The sequence below is a fragment of the Nansenia antarctica genome (assembly GCF_963989245.1).
Source record: "Nansenia antarctica genome assembly, chromosome: 2".
Classification (NCBI taxonomy): domain Eukaryota; kingdom Metazoa; phylum Chordata; class Actinopteri; order Argentiniformes; family Microstomatidae; genus Nansenia; species Nansenia antarctica.
The window spans coordinates 61,762,380-61,776,492 of NC_137675.1; the positions used below are offsets into that span (position 1 = coordinate 61,762,380).

The 14,113-nt window shown below is 46.6% G+C and overlaps 1 protein-coding gene across 2 annotated transcripts in view; it reads left to right on the forward strand.

Moving 5' to 3' along the window:
* Window positions 1–14,113, forward strand: part of abca3b (ATP-binding cassette, sub-family A (ABC1), member 3b) — a gene marked incomplete at its 3' end in the record, with an annotated part of 37,463 nt that overhangs the window by 9,149 nt on the left and 14,201 nt on the right. For both annotated transcript variants that reach the window (XM_080522441.1, XM_080522442.1), the window contains exons 4-13: window positions 346–511; window positions 4,978–5,237; window positions 5,585–5,701; window positions 6,011–6,131; window positions 10,214–10,387; window positions 10,566–10,747; window positions 12,280–12,426; window positions 12,773–12,902; window positions 13,346–13,500; window positions 13,699–13,854. In XM_080522441.1, coding sequence (XP_080378567.1) covers window positions 346–511; window positions 4,978–5,237; window positions 5,585–5,701; window positions 6,011–6,131; window positions 10,214–10,387; window positions 10,566–10,747; window positions 12,280–12,426; window positions 12,773–12,902; window positions 13,346–13,500; window positions 13,699–13,854 — 1,608 coding nt within the window. The remainder of the gene's footprint in view (window positions 1–345; window positions 512–4,977; window positions 5,238–5,584; window positions 5,702–6,010; window positions 6,132–10,213; window positions 10,388–10,565; window positions 10,748–12,279; window positions 12,427–12,772; window positions 12,903–13,345; window positions 13,501–13,698; window positions 13,855–14,113) is intronic.

The following is a 14,113-nucleotide window of genomic DNA, read 5'->3' on the forward strand; positions in this document are numbered from 1 at the left end:
TCGGTCTGTCTGTCTGTCTCTCTCGCTCTCACTGTCTCTCTCTCTCTCTCTCTCTCTCTCTCTCTGAGAGAGCGGTGATCAGTCTGTCACAATCAAGCTGAGATGAACCCAGTGGCCTGCTGGCTGAGGGAGGGAGGGAGGGAGGATGGGGGGCGGGAGGGGGGTAGGACAGGACAGGGTGGGGTGGTGTGCTCTTACACGTACACTATCTAGGCAGTCATGGAGGGAAGTGGATCAATGTAATCCTGCTACTGCTGTAGAGTGGAGGTTCATTACTGGTTGTTGTTGATATTCTTTCTCTTTTCTCTCCCTCCCTCTCACAAACTCACCCCCTTATCCGTACAGGTCAGCTACCACCTGCGCTTCACCTACACTCCCCGCAGTGCCCCAGCCAGGGAGAAGTCTGAGCTCAACCCCAACAATGACCTGGACTGGCACACCCTTAGCCTCTTCCCCCTGTTCCAGATGCCAGGGCCCAGGGAACAGTATGATCGCGAGGGGGGCACGCCAGGTGACACACACACACACACCACACCAACACCAACTACACACCACACTACACACCGCAAAGCAGTTGTATGTATGATGTCATGGTTCCACTGTGCAGTCAAGCAGAGCGAAGACACACCCAGGTGCTGACGCTAGGCTATCACTTGCTTCTGAACTAGAGTTGGAACATAGAATGCCCAATGCACTTGACTACTGTATCAAGTACATTACATTACCTTGACATTTTTGGCATTTCGGAGACGCCTTATTCGAAAGCGACTTACAACAAATACATTTGACTAAGTAAGTGAATCATCAATCCACCAGTCACAGCAGGAAAGTCAACTATGCTCAGGCCAGGGGCCATTGGCAGTCGTCGTGCTAGAAGAAGTATTTTTAGTATTATGTATTATGTATTATGTAGTATTTAGTATTATGTACTATATTCAGAAAGAAGGGAGTATAACCAATTGAGTAACACTAACTGCAGGGCTTAAAGTTCTCCGGCACGGTGCCGGATTTCCGGCACGGGGGAATTTTTAGCAATTAAAAAAAATGAAAAATCACATGCTATTTGTTTACATCGTAATTTAAAGAGTCATCTTCAGCTAAGAGACAGTTCCGCCTACCAATGGTATCACATTGCTCAAGCCAACCAACGACTTCTAGCCAATCGGAGGCAGAGTAGTGGGGCGGGCCTTAAGAAGTTTGAATGAGTGTAATGTTAGCTTGTAGAGACGTTCGCTTTTAGCAGCCCGCTATCTCGCTAACTTTAGTAAGAGTCTATTAGAATGGAAGCCAAGTTTCTTAAACATGGCGAAGACACAGCTATACTAGAACGAGGAGTAAGGAATAAATGGCGCTGGGCATGGATAGAGGAGAGTAGTGACGGGAAGCCTTATGGACGTGGTGCCTCAAACTGAGGGAGCCGGGTGCTTGTTTCTGTACGCCGTGCTCGAAGAAACTCGTCAACGGCAGTAGTGGGAAGAAGGTTATTGCTCGACATGCCTCAGATCCCGGTCACCAAGCTTCGGTTCGAGCGCTTGCTCATGCAACAACCTTGCCGGGAGCGACGGCTACAGGTAGCCTACCACTTCATCTTCAATGACCGACCGTGTTTGCGAGCAAAAGATCTGAGTGTGCGCGTTTATAGCTGAACATGATCTGTCTTTCACAATGGCTCAGCCACTCGTCGATTTGTGCAAGAAGCTATCAGAAGACAAAAATGCACTGACAAAGCTGTCCGTTTCCAATAAGCACGCCAGCTATTTAAACACACATGGCCTTTGTCCTGGAATTAAAAAAACGGCTATGTGAAAAGCTTAAAAAAGCAACGTTTTCAATGAATATCGACGAAGCTACTAATCTTAACATGGACAAAATCCTCAATGTCCTTGTTCGATTTTTTTATGATGATCTGGCCAAAGTAACAACACAACACCTAGCCAGCAGGAAAGTAAACATCGCCAACTCATCAGCCCTCATGCATGACTGGTCACTAGTCATCAGTATTCTACTTGATGTAGATCTATTGATCTATTGTTTCAGTGATGGTGGCTTAATAAGTGATGCAATCAGTTTGGCCTTAAGTGATTTAATCAGTTTGGCCTTAAGTGATTTAATCAGTTTGTTCTTTTAAAGACATCTAAATATATTATTTTATTTTGTATTGAGTATAAAACAGTATTAATGCATTTTAACATTGAGACATTATTTATCTCGAACATTTCAACCATAAAAACACAAATTTGTGTGTTTTTATGGTTGAAATGTTCGAGATAAATAAAGATCAAATCAAATCAAACATATATTTTGTATTGACTATAAAATAGTATTAATGCATTTAAACATTGAGACAAGAAGCTGTCTTCTGTACCCGCTCTCCCAATATCTCAAACTGTGACCCGCCTCCCCAAGAAAAAGTTTCAGGCACAGGATTTTTTCCCACTTTAAGCCCTGTAACTGACATAGACACACGTAATTAGTTCCTGAGGCACACAGATCACACTCTCCATGCAAGTGCTTTATATATACAGCCTCTGAGGAGATCGAGAGTCCCTCACTGTGTTCCCATGACAACCCTGGCTCTGTATCGGTGGCGCACAGAATTCTGGCTGATCAGCCTCATCCAGCAATTGGCACTGCCAGTCCACAGGCAGGCAGCCCTGGCCTCTGGGCGTGGGCAGAGTGGAAGGCCTGGTTTGGACGCCCTGTTTCATAGTCATAATCATGTTTTTAATCCAATGGCCGTTGATGGCCAGCATGCTTCCTACTTCCACTGTGAATCTAAATGTCAGTGTCCGAAATGATTAGTTTAGTTTATTAGTTTGTAATTTCGTAGACAGTCCCCATTAATTAACTGTGCAGTAAAAGGAGCAGCTTTAGCCTACATCGCTAATTTCCAGCTGTAGTCCCCGGCAAGTTGTCAGTAGGAACCCTAAAATACATTAGTTAAAAGAAAAAAAATTACATTACATTTACAATTACAGAAAGCATAAGCAAAATGGAGAAAGACATCCAGACATATCACACACAAATGGAGCAAGCACAAACAAGCAAGCACAGATGATGGCCGCAACATCAATGCAGTTCATGCAATAAAAACAATACAAAGGGGACAACGGAAAAGAGAATTTTCACAGCAACCACATTGAAAGCACATACAAGGCATACATGCAGGCGGGTAGCAGAGATGGAGGGGCAGCATCGATGATTATGTCACATATAACACACACACCAGGGACGTGCCGTCCATATAAGCAGGGTAAGCAGTGCTTACCCAACGAAAAAAGAAAAAAGGACCGTGAAAATATTAAAATAAAAGTGCATGTAACCGTTTGTTTGTTTTCATTAAAAGAGTCGTATTTTAGGTCCCAGGGCAGCAGGAGTCATTCATTTTGACGTTGCATTTTTAGCGCCACCTGTAGGAGTAAAGCACTCCCTACTCTGCGTTGCATATAAGCATTCCTCTCTCTGCTTTCCCTCGCGTACATTCGAATGCGTGAAAATGTCTTTTTTATTTTTTTCCGATGCCTCAGCCCGCGGTTTAATGTGACCAGGGTAAGCATGCTTACAGCCAATCAGAGTAGGTCTTTCATTCCGATAAGAGCTACTGATTGGCTCTTATCACTTTCAAGTTCACTTAACATTTCACCTCTCGCCCGGCAGAATAGCTTATGCCAGGTAGCTCAAACGATCTAAATAATAATAATCAATAAGGATAACTTGCTTGATTTTGTGAATATGGACATTACTGTCAGCGACCTAAAGGGATTTCGTAGACTGGACTGGACTGGAAAAACACAACTACTGGCTAAAGGCCGCCTGGCCGCCCGCTCACCGATGTTCACACTCAGAAAGGGAGAGTCGCCAGCGGCTACAGCAAGCCTGGTATGAGCGGTTTATATGATGTATATGATTCGCGAGGCTGGTGGCGATCTGTGCTTGTTTATATGGTTTGAGTACTTTGAGAGGGAGGGTCTGTGATGTGATGTCAAGTGCCTGTGTGACAAAGTGTGAAAAGAAAGTGTGTTGTGAGTTTTTTACTATGGAGGATGGAAACGGTGTGTGTCTGTGTTGTGCGTGTGTGCGTGTGCGATGTTGAAACTGGTCCTGGACTTGTAGATTTCAGCAGGTTGGCTACTTGAAAAGATCTTTGAACAATGAGCACCCCTGATATAGTCGAAACTGGCAACTGTTTTTTTTTTTGGTAATCTGATCACAAAGTGACACTACAGTTTATTAGCGGGTTCTAGGGCATCAAAATTGCATTTCCTTGAAACTGCGTTCACTGATAGCGTGTATGTGTAATTACGTGTATTTCTATATCTTATGCTTACCCAATCTAAAAGCTCACGGCACGTGCCTGACACACACATCTCATCTGACTACTTTATGTCTATTTAACTTTATTTTATTATTCTATTGTCTATTGTCGATGTCAACATTGTTTATGTTGTTGTTGTTTGTGATGTGAACTGCTGTAACGCCTTCATTTCCCCTCGGGGATCAATAAAGTATCTATCTATCTATCTATCTATCTATCTATCTATCTATCTAATGAATCTAATGAATGAAAGGCGAGTGTTCGGTGGTCCCCTGACGATCCTTTCGATTGAAATTAAGTTGCTGTGTGGATGCGGCTCTAATGGAATGTATGGAGCCATTACACTCAGCTCTACACAATCTAACCAAAAAGCTCTCAGGACACAACATGAATATGGATTGAGAACCATGCATGCATAATGGCTTGTTACTGAGGCCCCTTCAGCAGCTCCAAGGCTCTTTATCTATTCAGACTGTTCTGAGAACACCTTTCGCTAGCCGTGGCCTATGCTAATAGGAACTTTTGGAGGGTTGGTAGACTGGCCTCGAATAAAGGTCATGACGTGAGCACATCCGCATGTGAAGTGTCATGGCACATACTGTGCATTTGTATCGATCTAAAACATGACCCCCCCCCCCCTTCGTCTGCCTTCCTCTCTCCAGGTTATTACCGAGAGGGCTTCCTGGCGGTCCAGCATGCGGTGAACAAGGCTGTCATGCGGTCGTACAACAGCACGGGGGCGGCAGCCCTGTTGGCCCAGACTAGGGTGGTGATGTCCCGGTTCCCGTTCCCGGCCTTCATCTACGACGTCTTCATCCTGGCCATCCAGAACCAGCTGCCTCTGCTCCTGGTGCTCAGCTTCACCTACACCTCCCTCAACATTGTACGCGCCGTGGTGCAGGAGAAGGAGCGGAAGCTGAAGGTGTGTGTGTGCGTGTGTGCGCGTGCGTGTGTGAAAAAACATGGAATAGATGTGAGAGTGAGAGAGAGACAGAGGGTGTGTGTGTGTGTGTGTGTGTGTGTGTGTGTGTGTGTGTGTGTGTGTGTGTGTGTGTGTGTGTGTGTGTGTGTGTGTGTGTGTGTGTGTGTGTGTGTGTGTGTGTGTGTGTGTGTGTGTGTGTGTGTGTGTGTGTGTGTGTGTGTGTGTGTGTGTGTGTGTGTGTGTGTGTGTGTGTGTGTGTGTGTGTGTGTGTGTGTGTGTGTGTGTAAAGTCAGTGTACTAGCTGTCTATGCTAAGCTCCACCCTGTCTCCTTGTCTCTGTGTGTCAGGAGTACATGCGGATGATGGGCCTCAGTAACTGGCTGCATTGGACTGCCTGGTTCCTCATGTTCTTCCTCTTCATCTCCATCTCCATCTTCTTCGTCACACTGATCTTCTGTGTCAGGGTGAGTATACTTTGTCTGCTCCACGTCCACTTAGCTCAACCAAGGTCGCAGACAGCCTGTGCACCTCTTGGGTGGTTTAAACAGGAATAATGTTCATGTCATTTGCTGTGAGGCTTAACCAGAATTTCCTTGTTAGATTGAAGGATTAGCTATAAGCTGTGTGTGTGTGTGTGTGTGTGTGTGTGTGTGTGTGACAGACATAGGATAGAGAGAGACAGAGTGTGTATGTGTGTGTGTGTGTGTGTGTGTGTGTGTGTACAGTCCAGCGTGTTGACTGATGCTGATCCTGGCTGTCCTGTCCCTATCCAGGTGAGTCCGAACGGAGCCGTGTTGACCTACAGCGACCCCACCCTAGTCTTTGTCTTTCTGCTCATCTTCGCCGTGGCAACCATCAACTTCAGCTTCATGATCAGTGCCTTTTTCTCAAGAGGTTTGTTTGTGTTTCTGCCTTGTGTCTCTTCCGTGTCCGCGTGTGTGCCTGTGTGTATGAGTTCACACCTGTAGCTGAGTGTGTCTCTCTCTGTTTTGTCTGAATGATGGGCCACTATTTCGAAGTGGGTGTATGTGCATCCTTTATATGAGTCCATAATAAAATACACACTCTCCTCATCCGTCTTCTGACAGCTCAGCGATGCTCCATTGTGTGTGTGTCAGGGGAGATGTAGGTCAGAGTACTTAACCACCCCGGGGGCTGTCGTTCGTCTTTTCACACACCGTGTCATTAAAGGACAAAATTCAGCAGTTGTTGGCCCCGTCCATCACTGAAGCCTGTGTGATGTGCAATCAAATGTCTATTCAGCCTCACCGAATAACAGATTGGGCCCTATTATGCACTTCATAAATAAGACGAGGCGGTAGATCTAAACTTAAGACGTGGAGGCGTGGTCAAGGCCACTTTGCTATTATGCGTGCGGTAGTGGGCGCCTAAAACCCGGCGCTAAGCAAAGAAATTAGTCATGGGTGTGTTTTGGGCGTCTTCTCAATCAACCCAATCAGCGTGCCAGGTGCCATTCCCTTTAAGAACCGGCTGCGTTGAGTCATTAGCGCTATGCTATTATGGAAGTCCTAAGAAGGAGGTCAGCGCGCTTCTCTGCAGAAGAAAGTAACAAGCTCGTGCATGATTATTTTCTGAATAAACACGGCAATACCTCCGCTTGTGAGTTGAGAAGTATTACAGAGGGGTCGCTGGAAGACTGCAGGAATGACAGATGTTGATGTCATTATATTACGCACGGCATGCTCGTACTGTATGTGCACAGTATGCGGAGGCAACATACTGTACAGCGCTGGCCTCTCCCTTCTGAAATAAAGCATTTATACTGTGACCGTAATTGACGTCTTGCCGTGGAGCCACGTGCGTGTTCATGTGTGCCCACATGCATGCGCAAACTGCGGAGGCGCGCTCGTGTTTCAAAACGTGCATGAAGTCTAAACTTAAGAACTTTTCAAACCACTTCTTAGCGCTAGGAGCAAAGTCAGATCGCATAATAGCAGGGGCGCCTAGTGCACTTCATTAACATATGAACACTCCCACAATGAGCAATATATGCACAGGAGTTTTACGTCTTATGTGTGGGCGCCTATCGACACCTGCATAATAGCAGTAGCGCGTATGAAGCGCATAATAAGGGTGGCGGTAGGTCTTAACCTGGCGGTGCGTCTTAATTAAGACTTAAGACGGCAAGTTAAGAAGTGCATAATAGGGCCCAATGTGTCATGGCTCAACATGACACACTGGATCGAAGGGGGAGGAGGGTGAAAGCAGGCATGTGTGGCTGTTTGAGGTTAGCAGTGAATGTAATTGCTGAGAGGTTGAGTGCTACAATATCAACAATATGTCATTGATAAGAGGACATGTCCGTGCTTGCATCAATGTGGTGTGGGCAAAAGCAGATTAGCCTGTGATGAATGCATTCTGGTTATAAACAATACAGTGCCCTCCACGATTATATTATTGGCAACCCTGGTAAAGATGAGTAAAAAAGGTTATAAATTCCTTAATTGACATGTATGTTCCCAGGGCATTTTGAGGAAAAACAGCCCCACAACATCAGCCTCCACTATACTTAACAGTGGGGATCAGGTTCTTTTCGGCATAGCCATCCATGGCAAGACAACACGGTCCAGTCAACAAGTCACAAGATCCAGTAGCGTTTAGCATACTCCAGGCGTTTACTTTTGTGGTGAAATGACAGGAAAGGCTTTTTTCTGGCATGCCTTGTAATAATTTGGTTCCCCATCTGTAGGGAAATAATGACAAACATGAACACTGACCACTCGTTTTGCCTGTTCAGGAGAGAGTGTAGGTCGTGGACCAGACACCATTCCCTGTAGTCGTTGGCTGCATCTCATTCCCATCTCAGAGGGAAGCCGAGGTTATGAACATAACTGAACAACACATTTCTGAATTTCCTTTTAGTGACTGGTCCACTGTTACCATGGACCATAATGGTACCATAGTACCATTACGTTACCATAGTACCCACTTCTTGTAAACAGGAAGTGATAAGGGCCACTCGATTCACTCCTCCACTTTCCTCTCAGTCCTCAATTGTTTTCTCACTCATTGTCTCTTACTTTTCTATCCCCTTCTTTGCAAATAGGCCGGTGTCCACTGCCTCAAATTTCTCCAAAGTGCCCCCATTCAAATTACCTGTTATTGTGTGCAAGCGCCATTCACCACTCGACAGAGTAACCAGACAAGCAGTTATTTCTCTGCAGTTTGTGACAGGCTTGGGCTTTTAACAGAGAATTAGGATAATGGTTTGCTTTTAGCAGGGTCCACGCTGTAACCCAATGTGACCCCCCCTCAAGCCATGTGAGCTCTTAAAGCCTGGAACCCTTCCGTCCAAAAGTGGGAGTGGGCATTCACTATTCATGTCCAGATTGGCCCCCCCAACATGGCTCCATCACTAAAAGAAGGTAAGGATAGAGGACCGGGGCAGGCCACGGCTGTGGTGGTGGAGAGAGGCCTGGGGGGGGGGGGGGGGGGAGGCTTGGGGGGGAGAGAGAGAGAGAGACTCTTTTGTGGGCTCTGAGTCAGAGGTGTTGAATTTCTCACATTCGTTCGTATCCTGTCACAGAGGAAACTGAGTACAGGGGTGTCATCTTTCTCCTATCTGTTTTTCTTTTTCTACGCCTCTTATCGGTAAGAAGTAGATTACCCCCCCCCCCCTCCCCCTCTCTGTGTTGTTCTCTTCTTGTCTTTCTCTCCACCTTTTCACCTCCTCTCTCCTTTCTTCTCCCTGCCTCCAGCAGCTGGTCTCGCTGGGTAGTGGGGCCTCTACATGATGAATGTACCTATTATTAGTCATTATACCCAGAGAGATGACAGGTCAGCTAGGCAGCATGGACTACAGAGGGATGGAGAAATGTACCCCACCAATTTACACCCTGATTTACACACTGAGGTGGTGACATGCTGTTGTCAGAAAGACACTGGTGTCTCAGTACTTTCAGATAAGGGAGTTGTAGATACTTGTAGTTCTCTCTTTAGATCCAGTGTCCATTCCCACCCTTTCTCGTTCACTACTGTATCTGCTGTCACTACTTTGCACTGCCTTAGTACTTCTCACTGCCTATATTAGATCTACCTTATTTTGTCTTTTTTTGATGATGAGTTGTCTGAGTACTTTGGCTCATCTTTAGATCTGTCACTGAATCCAATCTCACTCACCCATATCTGGGCAGGAATACTCTGCCCTGACTACTCCTTACTAGATTTAATTTTTGTAAAATGATTGGGGAGAGGGGAGGAGGGGGAGAAGAAGAAGAAGTGGAGATGAGACGCTAGGCCCGGTGGGAACCCAGGTTTAAAACCGCCCTCACTTCCAATCACGGATGGTTCTTTTGTGTGCGGGCCCAGTTGGGTCCAGCCTCTCCATGCCCGTCTGCTCATTCCCCTCTCATAAAGGAACTCCACCTGAATCAATACTCCTCTCTGTCGGAGTTCAATTAAGATCTGTAAATGGCACATTGTGCTGCCACAGAGCCCTGAGGACGCAATTCCATTCAAATTATATTGAATAGAAATTAAAAATAACTGCTTGAGTCATTTTCTTGTTTCTCTCGCACAGTTGTCATTCTTCTCCTGCCTCACTCCCCACTTTGTCCTCCTCTTGTCTGGTTGGAGGGACACTTGGAGAGGTTTACAGACCTGCTCAAGGCCCTGTTTACTGCACTGTCCTGTGGGTCTGTCCTCTTTTCAAAGACGACCCTGGTTCTAGGCTGCTGGGCTCGCCTCTGTATGTACCGCATTGTATCTTCACCATCCTTATTGTGTGTGTGTTGGCGTGCGTGCGTGCGCGTCCCCTTCCTCAGGGGTGTGTTTTTGATCCATGAGAAGAACGACCAGTATGACAGGAATTATAATGAGTTGCAGACCAAATATAGTGTCATTTGGTTCATTCGGGACTATATTGAGTGTCATGTAGTTGACAGACATGGCCTACTATATGTACTGGTTTCACTGGTACCCCCTCCCCCCAACCCCCACCCCCCTCTCTCCTCCAGCCAACGTGGCGGCGGCAGCGGGTGGCTTCATCTACTTCCTGAGCTACCTGCCCTACCTGTTCCTGTGGCCTCGTTACGACCTGCTGAGCCATGCCCAGAAGGTGTCCGCCTGCCTCATCTCCAACGTGGCCATGGCCATGGGCGCCCAGCTCATAGGGATGTTTGAGGGCAAAGGTGAGCCATCTCTCTCTCACACACACACACACTTTCATTCCTATTCACAATACCAAGATGTCATGTTTCAATGCTTCAATATAGTCCTTTTCTCTTCCTTTTTTCATTTACACATGCCAATGTCTACCAAACTTCTCTCTCTCTCTCCCTCCCTCCCCCCTCTCCCTCCTTCCACCAGGCACGGGGATCCAGTGGTCTAACATGTTTGATCCGGTGACGGTGGATGATGACTTCTCCCTGGCCCAGGTGCTGGGTCTGCTGCTGCTGGATGCCCTGCTGTACGGCCTGGTGGCCTGGTACGTGGAGGCTGTGTTCCCTGGAGAGTACGGAGTCCCCCTGCCCTGCTACTTCTTCCTGCTGGTACGCTCACATCACACACACACACACACACACACACACACACACACACACACACACAACCACGTCCAGTGCAATCAAGCCATTCTCTGGCATGTTTCATACTTAGAGAGAGACACACACAGTACACACAGTACACACACACACACACACACACACACACACACACACACACACACACATACACGACAGAACCATAAAAACATAAAATTAGAGTAGTTGTGTGTGTGTCTGTGTACGCACATGTGTGTGCGCGTGTGCGTGTGCGTGTGTGTGTGTGTGTGTGGAATTTTATCAGAGTGTCAGCAGAGTCAGCCAGGCCCACTAGCTTCACGCCAGGCCCTCTCCGCTTGACTGTTCTCCTCGGCTCCTTCTTAGTCCAAGTCTGGCCCCCAAACCACGTCATTTACTCCAACTTGTGTGTTTTCAATCACAGTTTGATACGTGTTGTGGATTTCATTGATTCTTAGTAGATTTAGTAGTGATATAAAAGAGCTTAAATCAATTGGCTCAAATTAGGCCTTTTATTAAGCAAAGTTACATGAGCTCAGAGAGAAAATAGCAGAGTCAAAAAAGCCCCCTCCTGTGAGAGGGACACACATTTATAGAAGACTGCCTTATGAGGTCACTACTCTTGGTTAACCGATCATATGAATCTGCGCAGCAAGTTATTGTGCAACAAGTTATTGGCACTGTCCACAGGCAGACTGAATTGTTATATACGCCACAGTCATTGGCACATCTCTTACAGGAAGGGAAGGCCTTCCTTAGTGCTCGATGTAGAGAGACAGACTTCAATTCTCAGCATATTTGATATAAACCTACAACGCTTGAAACAGATTAGTCATGGAAAATGTATGTATGTATTCAGCTTTGTTTTAAGGGAATTGTGATTTTATATATAGTTGGTGAGTCAGCATTGATGGATGTTTAGCGGATGTGTGATGTAAGGCTTTGTTTCTTTTCATTCTCCATCTCCTTAATCATTGTCTCCCCGTCGTCGCTCCATAGCTGTCAGCTGGTCCGTAGTCATTCGATTTCCTTAATTGATATGCCAAATAAGGAGGGGTAACTGATGAAACTTTCACACCCCCCGCTGTCGTCGTGACCTTCATCTACACTGTGTCACGGCTGATATCTTTCAGGAAGGGGCGCGCAACTTGATTAGTTTCCCATTACAGGCGAAGACAGTTTCCAGACAGTTTAAACTAAATTAACTCGCATTAGCATCGGTATCGGATGCTTTTGGGAGGCATTAACCGTAGAGCTTCAGGAAGTTTGACTCAATGTTTCCCTAAGCCTCTTCTAGGAGAGGATATATGTTCTCAAGTTTAGCTATTGGTGTGGCTAAGAGGGGACTTTGTTTGATTTCGAAATAGTATGAGACCTTGTTCATTCTGTTGTCTTTGGGGTCCGCTCCATCAACAGGTCCTTGGACATGTAGCAGTGATAATGATGGGGAGAGGACTCATACGTGCAGAGTTAAGACGTTACGCTCATTCTTCTCTTCCTCTGTCTCCTCCGCCTCCCCCCAGCCTTCCTATTGGTGCAGCAGCCCTCGTATGGCCATGGTGAATGAGAAGGAGGAAGAGGAGGATGCAGAGAAGGCTCTGAAGGGAGAGTTCATCGAGGAAGAGCCAGCTGGGTTGGTCTCTGGGGTCAAGATCAAGCATCTGGCTAAGGTAAGCGCTAGACACGACAAGATGGTGATGGGCACTTAGACCCTGGGGGGGGTCATGGTGGTCCCTAGCCTCATCACATTTGAACAGGGCACAGATGGTGCAGTCTGGCTGGAGAGATTTTCAGAAAGATGCTAATGGAGATTTTAATGGATAAATAAGTAGAAGGTCAAACTGCCCTCAACATGGTATTGAGTATTATTGTTTGTTGTTATTGAGTATTATAATTATTATTATAATTATTATTGCGTATTATATCTATTTCTTAGAGTAGAGGATGTTAAAGGTAGTTCTTATCAGTTTTGATAATTAAGTTTTGTTCATTAATTGACCCCATGTCCTGTGGCAGGAGTTCAAAGTGGGTAACAAGACGCGGCAGGCGGTCAGGGACCTGACGCTCAACATGTTTGAGGGACAGATCACTGTTCTGCTGGGACACAACGGAGCTGGGAAGACCACCACACTGTCTATGCTGACAGGTGGGTTACACACACACACACACACACACACACACTCACAATCACACTCACACACACAAACACACACACACACACACACACACATCCACACCCACACCCACACCCACACCCACACTCACACTCACACTCACACTCACACACACACACACACACACACACACCATCTCCACAAAGAGACATGCAAAACGATACATTGGTTGGCACATTGGTTGGTAGAATACATACTGCTGTTTTGAAGGATGCAAATGTGAGTGGGGAAAAAAGTAATGATAAAATAGATATGATAGTAACAGAACCCAGACAGTCCAGTCATATCAGTCATACTATGTTTGCTGTCTTACTTACTCCTCTGTGTGTGCGTGTGTGCGTGTGCATGTGCGTGTGCGTGTGCGTGTGTGTGTGCGTGTGCGTGTGTGTGTGTGTGTGTGTGTGTGTGTGGTCAGGCCTGTTTCCCCCCAGCAGTGGCAGGGCCTACATTAACGGCTATGACATCTGTCAGGACATGGCTCTGATCCGCCGTAGCCTGGGCCTCTGTCCCCAGCACGACGTGCTCTTCGACAACCTCACCGTCAGGGAACACCTGCTTTTCTACGCACAGGTAACACACACCCTGACACACAATTTTCCTGTCTTTCTTCACTACCGTCATCTTTCCTCCTCCTCCTCCTCCTTTCATCTCTCCCTCTCCATAAATAAATAAAACGTTATATTTTTTCAATCTTCATGATAGATAAGTTTGGAGTATGGAGGTAGTTTTGTCTCTCACTCTCTCTCCCTCGCCTTCCCCCGTTTCCAGCTGAAGGGGTACCCTCAGGAGTTGATTCCGGGGGAGGTGGACCGGATCATCAGCATCCTCAGTCTGGAGGACAAGCGGCAGGCCCGCTCTAAGACTCTCTCCGGCGGGATGAAGAGGAAACTCTCCATCGGCATCGGTCTCATCGGAGACTCCAAGGTCAGGAATGGAACCAGACTGTGTGCATGAAGGGAGTCGTTGGAGTTTGCACTTTCCCCCAGGGCAGCGGCAGGGGCAAATAGAGTGGGCATGCTCTTGTTGGGGCACTGGTGTTGGCCTTTTTTTTCGGGGGGGGTACTTTTTTTATTTTTACCTTCCAGACCTTTTTTCGTCCGCCCTAGACATTGGTATTTTGATTAGATCCTGCCCTCTTTTAGATCCTTTCTGGCTAGACCCTCAAACCCTGCTGTTGGCATTC